This window comes from Nymphaea colorata, chromosome 12 (assembly GCF_008831285.2).
Source record: "Nymphaea colorata isolate Beijing-Zhang1983 chromosome 12, ASM883128v2, whole genome shotgun sequence".
NCBI classification, from domain to species: Eukaryota; Viridiplantae; Streptophyta; class Magnoliopsida; order Nymphaeales; family Nymphaeaceae; genus Nymphaea; species Nymphaea colorata.
The window spans coordinates 16361035-16377654 of NC_045149.1; the positions used below are offsets into that span (position 1 = coordinate 16361035).

General features: G+C 38.6%; 1 protein-coding gene across 6 annotated transcripts; it reads left to right on the plus strand.

Moving 5' to 3' along the window:
* The first annotated feature begins 5598 nt into the window (after window positions 1-5598).
* On the plus strand, window positions 5599-16444 carry LOC116266232 (cell number regulator 6-like). Of its 6 annotated transcripts, XR_007574852.1 has the most exons (6): window positions 5599-5641; window positions 5759-5915; window positions 6106-6376; window positions 8360-8469; window positions 8567-8625; window positions 10211-10600. XR_007574852.1 is itself a non-coding variant. In XM_031647362.2 (5 exons), the coding sequence occupies exons 1-4, from the start codon at window positions 5731-5733 to the stop codon at window positions 8569-8571; spliced, it is 489 nt and encodes a 162-aa protein (XP_031503222.1). In that variant the 5' UTR covers window positions 5660-5730; the 3' UTR covers window positions 8572-8612; window positions 10211-10600. The 6 variants fall into 6 exon arrangements, 2 of the variants coding, with proteins under 2 accessions (XP_031503222.1, XP_031503223.1); XR_007574850.1 differs by lacking the exons at window positions 5599-5641; window positions 8360-8469; window positions 8567-8625; window positions 10211-10600 and adding exons at window positions 14474-14583; window positions 14681-14749; window positions 16338-16444 and having other exon boundaries at window positions 5660-5833; XR_007574851.1 differs by lacking the exon at window positions 5599-5641 and having other exon boundaries at window positions 5660-5915.
* The last annotated feature ends 176 nt before the right edge of the window (window positions 16445-16620 follow it).

A 16620-nucleotide genomic window follows, 5' to 3' on the forward strand; every position in this document is an offset into this window, starting at 1 on the left:
CATATGTTTTTTGAAATATTATTGTCCATGGCACACTCTTGCCATTTCTCAAAGTGCTACCCTGCCCTTTTTGTGATGTTAGAATTGTGTTATCTTTATTAGAGCATGCTTTGATTGTCTGAATAATCTTTACACCCTTGTAAAGCTTATCGGTTATTTTCACTAGTGAAGGCAGCATACCACGTGGTGAGGAAATTCAAGACTTCTTTCACCACCATACATCCTTTTATACTTGGAATCGGTTAAGGAAAGGTTGGTAGGAAAGACATCCAAATTTCTTCACCCAAGTTTGAGTGCAAGCACACCTTAGGGAAATTTCACCTCGCGGAAGTACTATCCGGCAATTAAATATGTCTCAACTCAAAGCAGTTAAACTCAGTCTAGTAGGTATGTGGTAAATGACTTGTTTGAATGAGCATGTGTCTAGTAGGTTAAACAGGGGAAGGCAAGGATACACTTGAAGTCATGCCGACCCCACAAGTTTCTATATTTAGCTGTGAACTGGGATGGACAACCTTGCCGATACATGATACATAATACAGGTGAGTATGCATGTTTTATGTACAGTTTATAAAGGCCTGCACTTTCGTTGGATAGAAGTTACTGTCTCTTTTTTGTTTCTGGCGTTGAAACATTTGTATTCCATATGAGGTGGTTGCAAAAAGAATATGGGTGCAAAAAACATCTTTTACCATAATTTTTTCTTTTGGACTTGGTATGAAATTTATAACGCGAAAAGGCACTCGATGGAAAATTATGGTTGTGCCATTAGGGAAGTAAGTATGAACTGTGCACAAAAATTTATTCATTAATACAGGCAATGTGCAATAATGTCATACCTGCCTCTCAATAACTGCAAATTATAAAAACAATGTGTATGTGAAGAAATGGCTCCATGCTAATTTTTTATCTTTGGTGAACAAAACTGTTTGAGAAACATTGGATAGAGTTGCCAATGTTCTCCCTATTTTGTGGCCTCCGATAAGGTACTGATTTGGTCCTATTCTAGCTTCCCAAGGTTAGCACTTGTAAATCTATATCAAGTTTAGATCAAAACCTAGCTTCGCACTGAGGTTTCTCTTTACCTATCGAGTCATGGAAACCCACCCGATTCACTTCAAAAACTTGGTTTCTTTGCTAAACCTAAGTTTTGGTGTGTTATCCAAAAGGGCTTAGGTTTCCACTTGAGGTGGTTCTAAGGTATAATATGTGTTGATCTAAAGCTTTTTGCATATTTTTTTATAAAGAGAAAGGAAAGAAACTGTACACAATTTACATTACGAGTATTATATTGTCGACTGTGGTACGTTACTGTGTCTCATATGATACAGTAAAATATCATAAAATGCACCTAACATTGATGTACTTCTTTGTTTGGCTTGGGAAACGTACACTGCCTCCAAAGAGCAGGAGGCAGAGGTTTTATGGTTTACCCTGAGTAGATGTTGTGTAAGGCTGCTAATTGTCATCGCCATCTTAATATTTCTTCACATATTAAATGCCTAAAAATGAATCGTTGCAAAACTTCACATTTTAGTAGGAAAATTTATGGGAAAGGTGCTAGATGAAGAATCATCTGGCATCTGTAAGTAAAGTTGAAACCGTCTACTTCACTTGTGCTGTTTTGCACTCTGTCTAGTGTGACAACAATCAAGAGAGTTCGAGCATATGAACTTTGGATTATTATGAAATGACATTAACAGTATGCACTTCTGTACCCTTTTCATGCGATTTGGGTATTTTCATAATACACCCCAATGTAGTGGAGCTTATTAAGCTGATATGGTGCACGCTCTATATCTGCTAGAATTCAGCCGCTAGAATTGTGTGGAATACTGGTTGGAAAGGATTTAAAAAAAAAAATTGTGAAAATCTCTGTGTTGAAGGTCACTATTTGTTTGGTTTGAGATCCGTATTTTAATCTGTTGCAGGGGGCCTTTTGTTCTTAAAAGGGCATTAATTTTGGTGGAGTTTTTTGTGCAAACGTCAAGATTCTTTTGGACAGCATTATGAAGGATGGCAATGATATAGCTACCAAAGGTGAATAGTGGTGGTCGTTGTATTGCTCATGCATGCTTTTGTTGTTAAGGATATCTCAGTTGCCTCACAAGCGAATCCTAACTTTCATTGATCGCAGAATGATCTGGTTCAGTTCCACAATTCACAGGCATACAAGATCTCAGGTATCAAACTCAGGTTGATTCCTCGAACCATTTCGCTTCATTTTCGTGCAATCGTATTACTACATCTGCTTTGCGTTTGTCGAAATTGAAATAACCGTAATTTCAATGCTAAAGGAAAGTCAACAAGTGAAATAGGAAAAAACATGGACTTGAGCTTTCGATCAATAAAGCAAATTAGAATGACAAATTGAATATTAGGAAGTCTGACTACGAATAGAGAGTGCAAGTTCCTTGAGAGCCGTAATCAAATTGCTAAGTCTATTTTCCATAAATAGTTTATTTAACAGCTAAGTCTATTTTCCATAAATAGTTTATTTAACAGATCGATTTGTTTAAGCATGAACCTCCTTGTACCAAAAAGTAAACAAAAACAAAAACGTGACTATACGAAATAAGAAAATGGAATGAGATATAAGCGTTAATCTCAAAAGAGATGGAGAATGAGATTAGCAGGCGCTTGAGGTGCACGCCTCGTTAATGGGGCGTGCGCTTCAAACAACAATGGCCTATGTTCTTTGCAACGCGTAAGTCTGCGTATGGTAAGGTATAGCGGTGAAAATAATCACCGTTATAAGTCTATAGCGGTGAAGGCCTATGCCGGTGATCAAGAACACCGCTATAAGTGGGCTATAGCTGCGAACTCTGGCACCGGTATAAGTTCGTATAGCGACCACGAAAACCACCGGTATAGACTTATAACGGTGGTTATTTCCAACCATGTCATCCGTTCTTCTAGTGCTTGTTGGTGCGTCTGTGTTGCTTCCGGTGCCGACAAGACCTGTGTTTTCACACCAAAGATGCGTCTTGGATTCAAAACAATAACATTAGCAACAACAATTCAGATTACTTCTACCTTGAAATCAATTTCTTGACGGAAAGCCGTCTTGTTTTGGTTTCTTTAACTTGTTGATCTGTAAAAATGTAGTTCATTGTAGTCAGTCTCCGCCTTACTCCAGCTTCGATCATTTGACTAGAAAATGAACCAGGTGACTATGATTCTCTCTCTTTTTAAACTTTAAAATCATGTGCCAGTGCAACACCCTATCATGATAGCGCACACACACACACCAAAGAGGAATATGTCAAGGCTTCTGGTGGGCATGTATTCAAAGACCAAGAGGTCACTTTCTCATCATTAAAGCCAAGCAGGAAATCGTCTACGAAAAGCCCTACCCTCACTTAGGAGGTGGAGGTAGAAGATGTCTATATGTTTTTGCTTTACCGAGTTCCATAAACGCTTTTCTAAATGCAAATTCAATATAATTTCAGTCTCGAAGCATGAGACTATTCTAGCACAGTAAGCGACTTTAAAACTAAAGAGAAGGGACTTCTTATTTATTAAATTCACATTGGGGGCACTTCTTCATGGTGCCCTTCTTCTTTATATGGACTGGAGGTAGAAATAGAGTTCAATTTTAGATTGCGTAGGATTTTCAAACTATTTTTGGAGGTTCTTTTCATTTCTCATTTCCAACCCACATTTGGAATTTCTTTAATCAGTACACTTTTCAAGTGAAAGTATACCTGTAGAGCTTCATACACTACTACTATCTGTTTTTTGCTTGGTAATTCTGTGGTTATAACGGAGATCATTAGGTCGGTGGATGCCGAGTTAGGCATCGTCAACTGCATCGTGGACTGGGTTTGCCACAAGTTTCTGACCAAGGACGGGGTGCTGGAAGTGTTGGACAAGGACACGGGTCAACTGCAGCTATGTCCACGAGGAGATGATGCTGCTGCTGGTCTTCATGGTGGCGCTGCTGTGCACAACCCGATGCCCGGCCGTCCGGTCATCCATACGTGATGTCGTCTCCATGCTGCAAGAAGCATAGCCAAAGAGAAAGGTGGTAAGTGCTTATGTTCACGACATCGACAACCATGGTGTAAGTAAAAGTTAGCGTTCATGTACTATATTGAAATTGAATTGAACTGGATTCTTTGATCGGCCGGTGTTTCTCTTGCCTTTTTTTTTATTATCTATATAGAAATAATGTTTACATTGTTCAGACTTTTAATCTGATGTATTGACTCACACTGTCCTATACACAGATTGAATTCTAATAGTTGTGTTGACCGTTGAGTTGGTGAAGACTCCCTTGATTCTATCTGCTAATCTTTCTTTTGTTGACCCTTCCATTGAGTTAGGAGAAAAAATTATTTGCGGCTTAAGACGGTTGAGTTAGAGGATGTCAGAATTGCATTGTGACATCAAAATTCATTTCATAAAAAATTTTTGATACTTAAACCTGTGAGGCTTAAGAACAATGAATATTTGTTTTTCAAAGGGGCAGTGATTGCTGCTCTTGATTTAACATTCTCCGGATTTGAGAACTGTGGGTTTAAGAACAGATCCTTCCCCTTTCCATTTTAAATCGGACCTTTTCTCAATGTAGTAAGGTAAGTTGAGGAATTTAATTACAGATCTTACGTCCAAGTAAAGATCTTTTGTTTGATGAACTATAAATGAATCTTTTGCCAAATGAACAAGACGTGCATGTCAAATCTATGGATTTCAAATCAAAATTAACTAAATGCTCCAATACAATAAACAATTTGGGGCCCAAAATCATGTAACATTTCCCATCCATTTACAGCCTAATCACCATTAACGTGCCTATAGGGATTCCAACAAATCATAGAATCGGATGTAGTATTTACACATCGGATTCGGGGTGTGTATGCATATTTGGATACGAATTCAGATTTAAATACAAAGGTAACCAAATTTATATCATTTTCAAATTTAAAATTTTAATTTGAAAACTAAATCCAACTTTAAATTCGTGCCCGAACTTGTATCCAATTTTTCAATGCAGAATTGAATACCAAGCACATTATACTATATTTAAAATTCATGTTCAAAACTTATGGAGATTGAATATAGGATATTAACTAAAATTAAACTTATTTAAATTGGATGAATCTAATCCACTTAAATCCTCACTTGCCAATCCAACCAAGTCCTTTTTAAAGAAAAAGGTCCTCCACTCCAGTGGCATGAACCCCTTTTTTTCTTTAATTTTTTATCAAATTTTTCTTACCAAACGTTGTTTTAACTAGCTAACAAAGGAAAAACGAGGGTTTTAAAAACTTGATTTATAAAAAAGCTTGTTCTAGAGTGCAAACACGATTTTAAAAATTAAAGAATAAAGAATAAAGAAAACCAGGTTTCTAGTTCTCCCGTCTTCATTTGTCCCGTAGTTAATTCTCCTTTATCCACCCAAACCTACTTTACTCTGGCTCTATTACGGATCCGGAACCCAATGCCCAAGCCAGGGTACGTATTGAGGTACGACTGAGAGCACATGTGTCCGACATCAACAATGAACTGAGAACCGGATCCGAATAACAGGTTGTCAATGGATTCCACAATCTGACCACTCATTCCCTCTTGTCCAAGACATCTTGATCTAGGTTGGAAATTGCGCGTCAAATCCGTTGGCTTCCTTCCTTGCGAGGTAGGTTTTTCATTTTCATTATTGCTCAACGCTTCTCCTACCTCCTGCTTTCGTCTTTCCTTTCACCATTTTACACTAATTGGTTCTGTATGTATTTCCTTCTTATGGGGCCTGAAGATCTTTTGCTGTTTCGGCTTGCGAACGTGAGGATTGCTCATCAATCGGGATCCCTGAGGTCGAAAACGAAAGAGGGTATCGCTCCAACCTTCGCATTTCATCGTCTTTTCTTGTGAATGTTCAGCAGGGGCTCGTGACTCTGGTCATTTTTGAGGAGGTTGGGATTTAAATTTGAAGTGGGTTTCTGTTGATTTGTATTTCTGGAACAAGAGAGGGAAGAGAAGTACCAGTATTGCTGGGCTATTTGGGTTTTCTGATAAGAACAGAAGAAGGGGTTTTCTGGATCATTTTGGAGATGGCGGATAACCCTAAATGTGAAGGAATACTCATCTGGCTTGTAATTGCAGGTTGGCAGGGACTGTTTTGCCCATGTGTGCTATTTGGTCGAAATCTTGAAAATTTGAGGGAAGTCATTCCGTGGACTAGGCCTTGTATTTGTCATGCCATATTTGTTGAGGGCGGCACAGCACGTTCAACAGCAACTGCAATACTCCATCACCGTGGCATTGATCCCTCAACGTCGTTCCTGATCGGTGCAGGATTGCTGCTCACTTGGTGGGTGTGTGGCATCTACAGGGGCCTATTTCAGCAAAAATTGCGTAGGAAATATCATTTAAGGTTCTCTTTCTCTCTCTGTGACAGACGCCCATGCATATGTTTTTGAAATATTATTGTCCATGGCACACTCTTGCCATTTCTCAAAGTGCTACCCTGCCTTTTTGTGATGTTAGAATTGTGTTATCTTTATTAGAGCATGCTTTGATTGTCTGAATAATCTTTACACCCTTGTAAAGCTTATCGGTTATTTTCACTAGTGAAGGCAGCATACCACGTGGTGAGGAAATTCAAGACTTCTTTCACCACCATACATCCTTTTATACTTGGAATCGGTTAAGGAAAGGTTGGTAGGAAAGACATCCAAATTTCTTCACCCAAGTTTTGAGTGCAAGCACACCTTAGGGAAATTTCACCTCGCGGAAGTACTATCCCGGCAATTAAATATGTCTCAACTTCAAAGCAGTTAAACTCAGTCTAGTAGGTATGTGGTAAATGACTTGTTTGAATGAGCATGTGTCTAGTAGGTTAAACAGGGGAAGGCAAGGATACACTTGAAGTTCATGCCGACCCCACAAGTTTCTATATTTAGCTGTGAACTGGGATTGGACAACCTTGCCGATACATGATACATAATACAGGTGAGTATGCATGTTTTATGTACAGTTTTATAAAGGCCCTGCACTTTCGTTGGATAGAAGTTACTGTCTCTTTTTTGTTTCTGGCGTTGAAACATTTGTATTCCCATATGAGGTGGTTGCAAAAAGAATATGGGTGCAAAAAACATCTTTTACCATAATTTTTTCTTTTGGACTTGGTATGAAAATTTATAACGCGAAAAGGCACTCGATGGAAAATTATGGTGTGCCATTAGGGAGAGTAAGTATGAACTGTGCACAAAACATTTATTCATTAATACAGGCAATGTGCAACTAATGTCATACCTGCCTCTCAATAAACTGCAAATTATAAAACAATGTGTATGTGAAGAAATGGCTCCATGCTAATTTTTTATCTTTGGTGAACAAAACCTGTTTGAGAAACATTGGATAGAGTTGCCAATGTTCTCTCCCTATTTTGTGGCCCTCCGATAAGGTACTGATTTGGTCCTATTCTAGCTTCCCAAGGTTAGCACTTGTAAATCTATATCAAGTTTAGATCAAAACCTAGCTTCGCACTGAGGTTTCTCTTTACCTATCGAGTCATGGAAACCCACCCGATTCACTTCAAAAACTTGGTTTCTTTGCTAAACCTAAGTTTGGTGTGTTATCCAAAAGGGCTTAGGTTTCCACTTGAGGTGGTTCTAAGGTATAATATGTGTTGATCTAAAGCTTTTTGCATATTTTTTTTATAAAGAGAAAGGAAAGAAACTGTACACAATTTACATTACGAGTATTATATTGTCGACTGTGGTACGTTACTGTGTCTCATATGATACAGTAAAATATCATAAAATGCACCTAACATTGATGTACTTCTTTGTTTGGCTTGGGAAACGTACACTGCCTCCAAAGAGCAGGAGGCAGAGGTTTTATGGTTTACCCTGAGTAGATGTTGTGTAAGGCCTGCTAATTGTCATCGCCATCTTAATATTTTCTTCACATATTAAAATGCCTAAAAATGAATCGTTGCAAAACTTCACATTTTAGTAGGAAAATTTATGGGAAAGGTGCTAGATGAAGAATCATCTGGCATCTGTAAGTAAAGTTGAAACCGTCTACTTCACTTGTGCTGTTTTGCACTCTGTCTAGTGTGACAACAATCAAGAGAGTTCGAGCATATGAACTTTGGATTATTATGAAATGACATTAACAGTATGCACTTCTGTACCCTTTTCATGCGATTTGGGTATTTTCATAATACACCCCAATGTAGTGGAGCTTATTAAGCTGATATGGTGCACGCTCTTATATCTGCTAGAATCTCAGCCGCTAGAATTGTGTGGAATACTGGGTTGGAAAGGATTTAAAAAAAAAAATTGTGAAAATCTCTGTTGTTGAAGGTCACTATTTGTTTGGTTTGAGATCCGTATTTTATCTGTTGCAGGGGGCCTTTTGTTCTTAAAAGGGCATTAATTTTGGTGGAGTTTTTTTGTGCAAACGTCAAGATTCTTTTGGACAGCATTATGAAGGATGGCAATGATATAGCTACCAAAGGTGAATAGTGGTGGTCGTTGTATTGCTTATGCATGCTTTTGTTGTTAAGGATATCTCAGTTGCCTCACAAGCGAATCCTAACTTTCATTGATCGCAGAATGATCTGGTTCAGTTCCACAATTCACAGGCATACAAGATCTCAGGTATCAAACTCAGGTTGATTCCTCGAACCATTTCGCTTCATTTTCGTGCAATCGTATTACTACATCTGCTTTGCGTTTGTCGAAATTGAAATAACCGTAATTTCAATGCTAAAGGAAAGTCAACAAGTGAAATAGGAAAAAACATGGACTTGAGCTTTCGATCAATAAAGCAAATTAGAATGACAAATTGAATATTAGGAAGTCTGACTACGAATAGAGAGTGCAAGTTCCTTGAGAGCCGTAATCAAATTGCTAAGTCTATTTTCCATAAATAGTTTATTTAACAGCTAAGTCTATTTTCCATAAATAGTTTATTTAACAGATCGATTTGTTTAAGCATGAACCTCCTTGTACCAAAAAGTAAACAAAAACAAAAACGTGACTATACGAAATAAGAAAATGGAATGAGATATAAGCGTTAATCTCAAAAGAGATGGAGAATGAGATTAGCAGGCGCTTGAGGTGCACGCCTCGTTAATGGGGCGTGCGCTTCAAACAACAATGGCCTATGTTCTTTGCAACGCGTAAGTCTGCGTATGGTAAGGTATAGCGGTGAAAATAATCACCGTTATAAGTCTATAGCGGTGAAGGCCTATGCCGGTGATCAAGAACACCGCTATAAGTGGGCTATAGCTGCGAACTCTGGCACCGGTATAAGTTCGTATAGCGACCACGAAAACCACCGGTATAGACTTATAACGGTGGTTATTTCCAACCATGTCATCCGTTCTTCTAGTGCTTGTTGGTGCGTCTGTGTTGCTTCCGGTGCCGACAAGACCTGTGTTTTCACACCAAAGATGCGTCTTGGATTCAAAACAATAACATTAGCAACAACAATTCAGATTACTTCTACCTTGAAATCAATTTCTTGACGGAAAGCCGTCTTGTTTTGGTTTCTTTAACTTGTTTGATCTGTAAAAATGTAGTTCATTGTAGTCAGTCTCCGCCTTACTCCAGCTTCGATCATTTGACTAGAAAATGAACCAGGTGACTATGATTCTCTCTCTTTTTAAACTTTAAAATCATGTGCCAGTGCAACACCCTATCATGATAGCGCACACACACACACCAAAGAGGAATATGTCAAGGCTTCTGGTGGGCATGTATTCAAAGACCAAGAGGTCACTTTCTCATCATTAAAGCCAAGCAGGAAATCGTCTACGAAAAGCCCTACCCTCACTTAGGAGGTGGAGGTAGAAGATGTCTATATGTTTTTGCTTTACCGAGTTCCATAAACGCTTTTCTAAATGCAAATTCAATATAATTTCAGTCTCGAAGCATGAGACTATTCTAGCACAGTAAGCGACTTTAAAACTAAAGAGAAGGGACTTCTTATTTATTAAATTCACATTGGGGGCACTTCTTCATGGTGCCCTTCTTCTTTATATGGACTGGAGGTAGAAATAGAGTTCAATTTTAGATTGCGTAGGATTTTCAAACTATTTTTTGGAGGTTCTTTTCATTTCTCATTTCCAACCCACATTTGGAATTTCTTTAATCAGTACACTTTTCAAGTGAAAGTATACCTGTAGAGCTTCATACACTACTACTATCTGTTTTTTGCTTGGTAATTCTGTGGTTATAACGGAGATCATTAGGTCGGTGGATGCCGAGTTAGGCATCGTCAACTGCATCGTGGACTGGGTTTGCCACAAGTTTCTGACCAAGGACGGGGTGCTGGAAGTGTTGGACAAGGACACGGGTCAACTGCAGCTATGTCCACGAGGAGATGATGCTGCCTGCTGGTCTTCATGGTGGCGCTGCTGTGCACAACCCGATGCCCGGCCGTCCGGTCATCCATACGTGATGTCGTCTCCATGCTGCAAGAAGCATAGCCAAAGAGAAAGGTGGTAAGTGCTTATGTTCACGACATCGACAACCATGGTGTAAGTAAAAGTTAGCGTTCATGTACTATATTGAAATTGAATTGAACTGGATTCTTTGATCGGCCGGTGTTTCTCTTGCCTTTTTTTTTTATTATCTATATAGAAATAATGTTTACATTGTTCAGACTTTTAATCTGATGTATTGACTCACACTGTCCTATACACAGATTGAATTCTAATAGTTTGTGTTGACCGTTGAGTTGGTGAAGACTCCCTTGATTCTATCTGCTAATCTTTCTTTTTGTTGACCCTTCCATTGAGTTAGGAGAAAAAATTATTTGTGGCTTAAGACGGTTGAGTTAGAGGATGTCAGAATTGCATTGTGACATCAAAATTCATTTCATAAAAAATTTTTGATACTTAAACCTGTGAGGCTTAAGAACAATGAATATTTGTTTTTCAAAGGGGGCAGTGATTGCTGCTCTTGATTTAACATTCTCCGGATTTGAGAACTGTGGGTTTAAGAACAGATCCTTCCCCTTTCCATTTTAAATCGGACCTTTTCTCAATGTAGTAAGGTAAGTTGAGGAATTTAATTACAGATCTTACGTCCAAGTAAAGATCTTTTGTTTGATGAACTATAAATGAATCTTTTGCCAAATGAACAAGACGTGCATGTCAAATCTATGGATTTCAAATCAAAATTAACTAAATGCTCCAATACAATAAACAATTTGGGGCCCAAAATCATGTAACATTTCCCATCCATTTACAGCCTAATCACCATTAACGTGCCTATAGGGATTCCAACAAATCATAGAATCGGATGTAGTATTTACCACATCGGATTCGGGGTGTGTATGCATATTTGGATACGAATTCAGATTTAAATACAAAGGTAACCAAATTTATATCATTTTCAAATTTAAAATTTTAATTTGAAAACTAAATCCAACTTTTAAATTCGTGCCCGAACTTGTATCCAATTTTTCAATGCAGAATTGAATACCAAGCACATTATACTATATTTAAAATTCATGTTCAAAACTTATGGAGATTGAATATAGGATATTAACTAAAATTAAACTTATTTTAAATTGGATGAATCTAATCCACTTAAATCCTCACTTGCCAATCCAACCAAGTCCTTTTTAAAGAAAAAGGTCCTCCACTCCAGTGGCATGAACCCCTTTTTTTCTTTAATTTTTTATCAAATTTTTTCTTACCAAACGTTGTTTTAACTAGCTAACAAAGGAAAAACGAGGGTTTTAAAAACTTGATTTATAAAAAAGCTTGTTCTAGAGTGCAAACACGATTTTAAAAATTAAAGAATAAAGAATAAAGAAAACCAGGTTTTCTAGTTCTCCCGTCTTCATTTGTCCCGTAGTTAATTCTCCTTTATCCACCCAAACCTACTTTACTCTGGCTCTATTACGGATCCGGAACCCAATGCCCAAGCCAGGGTACGTATTGAGGTACGACTGAGAGCACATGTGTCCGACATCAACAATGAACTGAGAACCGGATCCGAATAACAGGTTGTCAATGGATTCCACAATCTGACCACTCATTCCCTCTTGTCCAAGACATCTTGATCTAGGTTGGAAATTGCGCGTCAAATCCGTTGGCTTCCTTCCTTGCGAGGTAGGTTTTTCATTTTCATTATTGCTCAACGCTTCTCCTACCTCCTGCTTTCGTCTTTCCTTTCACCATTTTACACTAATTGGTTCTGTATGTATTTCCTTCTTATGGGGCCTGAAGATCTTTTGCTGTTTCGGCTTGCGAACGTGAGGATTGCTCATCAATCGGGATCCCTGAGGTCGAAAACGAAAGAGGGTATCGCTCCAACCTTCGCATTTCATCGTCTTTTCTTGTGAATGTTCAGCAGGGGCTCGTGACTCTGGTCATTTTTGAGGAGGTTGGGATTTAAATTTGAAGTGGGTTTCTGTTGATTTGTATTTCTGGAACAAGAGAGGGAAGAGAAGTACCAGTATTGCTGGGCTATTTGGGTTTTCTGATAAGAACAGAAGAAGGGGTTTTCTGGATCATTTTTGGAGATGGCGGATAACCCTAAATGTGAAGGAATACTCATCTGGCTTGTAATTGCAGGTTGGCAGGGACTGTTTTGCCCATGTGTGCTATTTGGTCGAAATCTTGAAAATTTGAGGGAAGTCATTCCGTGGACTAGGCCTTGTATTTGTCATGCCATATTTGTTGAGGGCGGCACAGCACGTTCAACAGCAACTGCAATACTCCATCACCGTGGTGAGGAAATTCAAGACTTCTTTGACCACCATACATCCTTTTATACTTGGAATCGGTTAAGGAAAGGTTGGTAGGAAAGACATCCAAATTTCTTCACCCAAGTTTTGAGTGCAAGCACACCTTAGGGAAATTTCACCTCGCGGAAGTACTATCCCGGCAATTAAATATGTCTCAACTTCAAAGCAGTTAAACTCAGTCTAGTAGGTATGTGGTAAATGACTTGTTTGAATGAGCATGTGTCTAGTAGGTTAAACAGGGGAAGGCAAGGATACACTTGAAGTTCATGCCGACCCCACAAGTTTCTATATTTAGCCGTGAACTGGGATTGGACAACCTTGCCGATACATGATACATAATACAGGTGAGTATGCATGTTTTATGTACAGTTTTATAAAGGCCCTGCACTTTCGTTGGATAGAAGTTACTGTCTCTTTTTTGTTTCTGGCGTTGAAACATTTGTATTCCCATATGAGGTGGTTGCAAAAAGAATATGGGTGCAAAAAACATCTTTTACCATAATTTTTTCTTTTGGACTTGGTATGAAAATTTATAACGCGAAAAGGCACTCGATGGAAAATTATGGTGTGCCATTAGGGAGAGTAAGTATGAACTGTGCACAAAACATTTATTCATTAATACAGGCAATGTGCAACTAATGTCATACCTGCCTCTCAATAAACTGCAAATTATAAAACAATGTGTATGTGAAGAAATGGCTCCATGCTAATTTTTTATCTTTGGTGAACAAAACCTGTTTGAGAAACATTGGATAGAGTTGCCAATGTTCTCTCCCTATTTTGTGGCCCTCCGATAAGGTACTGATTTGGTCCTATTCTAGCTTCCCAAGGTTAGCACTTGTAAATCTATATCAAGTTTAGATCAAAACCTAGCTTCGCACTGAGGTTTCTCTTTACCTATCGAGTCATGGAAACCCACCCGATTCACTTCAAAAACTTGGTTTCTTTGCTAAACCTAAGTTTTGGTGTGTTATCCAAAAGGGCTTAGGTTTCCACTTGAGGTGGTTTTAAGGTATAATATGTGTTGATCTAAAGCTTTTTGCATATTTTTTTTATAAAGAGAAAGGAAAGAAACTGTACACAATTTACATTACGAGTATTATATTGTCGATTGTGGTACGTTACTGTGTCTCATATGATACAGTAAAATATCATAAAATGCACCTAACATTGATGTACTTCTTTGTTTGGCTTGGGAAACGTACACTGCCTCCAAAGAGTAGGAGGCAGAGGTTTTATGGTTTACCCTGAGTAGATGTTGTGTAAGGCCTGCTAATTGTCATCGCCATCTTAATATTTTCTTCACATATTAAAATGCATAAAAATGAATCGTTGCAAAACTTCACATTTTAGTAGGAAAATTTATGGGAAAGGTGCTAGATGAAGAATCATCTGGCATCTGTAAGTAAAGTTGAAACCGTCTACTTCACTTGTGCTGTTTTGCACTCTGTCTAGTGTGACAACAATCAAGAGAGTTCGAGCATATGAACTTTGGATTATTATGAAATGACATTAACAGTATGCACTTCTGTACCCTTTTCATGCGATTTGGGTATTTTCATAATACACCCCAATGTAGTGGAGCTTATTAAGCTGATATGGTGCACGCTCTTATATCTGCTAGAATCTCAGCCGCTAGAATTGTGTGGAATACTGGGTTGGAAAGGATTTAAAAAAAAAAAAAATTGTGAAAATCTCTGTTGTTGAAGGTCACTATTTGTTTGGTTTGAGATCCGTATTTTATCTGTTGCAGGGGGCCTTTTGTTCTTAAAAGGGCATTAATTTTGGTGGAGTTTTTTTGTGCAAACACCAAGATTCTTTTGGACAGCAATATGAAGGATGGCAATGATATAGCTACCAAAGGTGAATAGTGGTGGTCGTTGTATTGCTCATGCATGCTTTTGTTGTTAAGGATATCTCAGTTGCCTCACAAGCGAATCCTAACTTTCATTGATCGCAGAATGATCGGGTTCAGTTCCACAATTCACAGGCATTCACAGGCATACAAGATCTCAGGTATCAAACTCAGGTTGATTCCTCGAACCATTTCGCTTCATTTTCGTGCAATCGTATTACTACATCTGCTTTGCGTTTGTCGGAATTGAAATAACCGTAATTTCAATGCTAAAGGAAAGTCAACAAGTGAAATAGGAAAAAACATGGACTTGAGCTTTCGATCAATAAAGCAAATTAGAATGACAAATTGAATATTAGGAAGTCTGACTACGAATAGAGAGTGCAAGTTCCTTGAGAGCCGTAATCAAATTGCTAAGTCTATTTTCCATAAATAGTTTATTTAACAGCTAAGTCTATTTTCCATAAATAGTTTATTTAACAGATCGATTTGTTTAAGCATGAACCTCCTTGTACCAAAAAGTAAACAAAAACAAAAACGTGACTATACGAAATAAGAAAATGGAATGAGATATAAGCGTTAATCTCAAAAGAGATGGAGAATGAGATTAGCAGGCGCTTGAGGTGCACGCCTCGTTAATGGGGCGTGCGCTTCAAACAACAATGGCCTATGTTCTTTGCCCCGCGTAAGTCTGCGTATGGTAAGGTATAGCGGTGAAAATAATCACCGTTATAAGTCTATAGCGGTGAAGGCCTATGCCGGTGATAAGGAACACCGCTATAAGTGGGCTATAGCTGCGAACTCTGGCACCGCTATAAGTTCGTATAGCGACTACGAAAACCACCGGTATAGACTTATAACGGTGGTTATTTCCAACCATGTCATCCGTTCTTCTAGTGCTTGTTGGTGCGTCTGTGTTGCTTTCCGTGCCGACAAGACCTGTGTTCTCACACCAAAGATGCGTCTTGGATTCAAAACAATCACATTAGCAACAACAATTCAGATTACTCCTACCTTGAAATCAATTTCTTGACGGAAAGCCGTCTTGTTTTGGTTTCTTAATTAAAAACCTAGTTCATTGTGGTCAGCCTCTGCCTTACTCCAGCTTCAATCATTTGACTAGAAAATCAACTACGTGACTATGATTCTCTCTCTTTTTTAACTTTAAAATCATGTGTCAGTGCAGCACCTTATCATGATAACGCACACACACACCAAAGAGGAATATGTCAAGGCTTCTGGTGGGCATGTATTCATAGACCAAGAGGTCACTTTCTCATCATTAAATCCAAGCAGGAAATCGTCTACGAAAAGCCCTACCCTCACTTAGGAGGTGGAGGTAGAAGATGTCTATATGTTTTTGCTTTACGAGTTCCATAAACGCTTTTCTAAATGCAAATTCAATATAATTTCAGTTTCGAAACATGAGACTATTCTAGCACTGTAAGCGACTTTAAAACTAAAGAGAAGGGACTTCTTATTTATTAAATTCACATTGGGGGCACTTCTTCATGGTGCCCTTCTTCTTTATATGGACTGGAGGTAGAAATAGAGTTCAATTTTAGATTGCGTAGGATTTCCAAACTATTTTTTGGAGGTTCTTATCATTTCTCATTTCCAACGCACATTTGGAATTTCTTTAATCAGTACACTTTTCAAGTGAAAGTGTACCTGTAGAGCTTCATACACTACCACTATCTTCATACACTACCACTATCTGTTTTTTGCTTGGTAATTCTGTGGTTCTAACGGAGATCATTAGGTCGGTGGATACCGAGTTAGGCAACGTCAACTGCATCGTGGACTGGGTTTGCCACAAGTTTCTTACCAACGACGGGGTGCTGGAAGTATTGGACAAGGACGCACGAGACTGCAGCTCCGGCCGCAAGGAGAAGCTGCTGGTCCTTAGGGTGGGGCTACTGTGCACCGCGTGATGTCTGGCACATGTCTGTTGCCTCCATGCTGGAAGAAGCAACGCCAAAGAGGAAGGTGGTAAGGGCTTCTGATGCCAGTGTTCATGGCGGCGACAACCATTGTGTAAATAA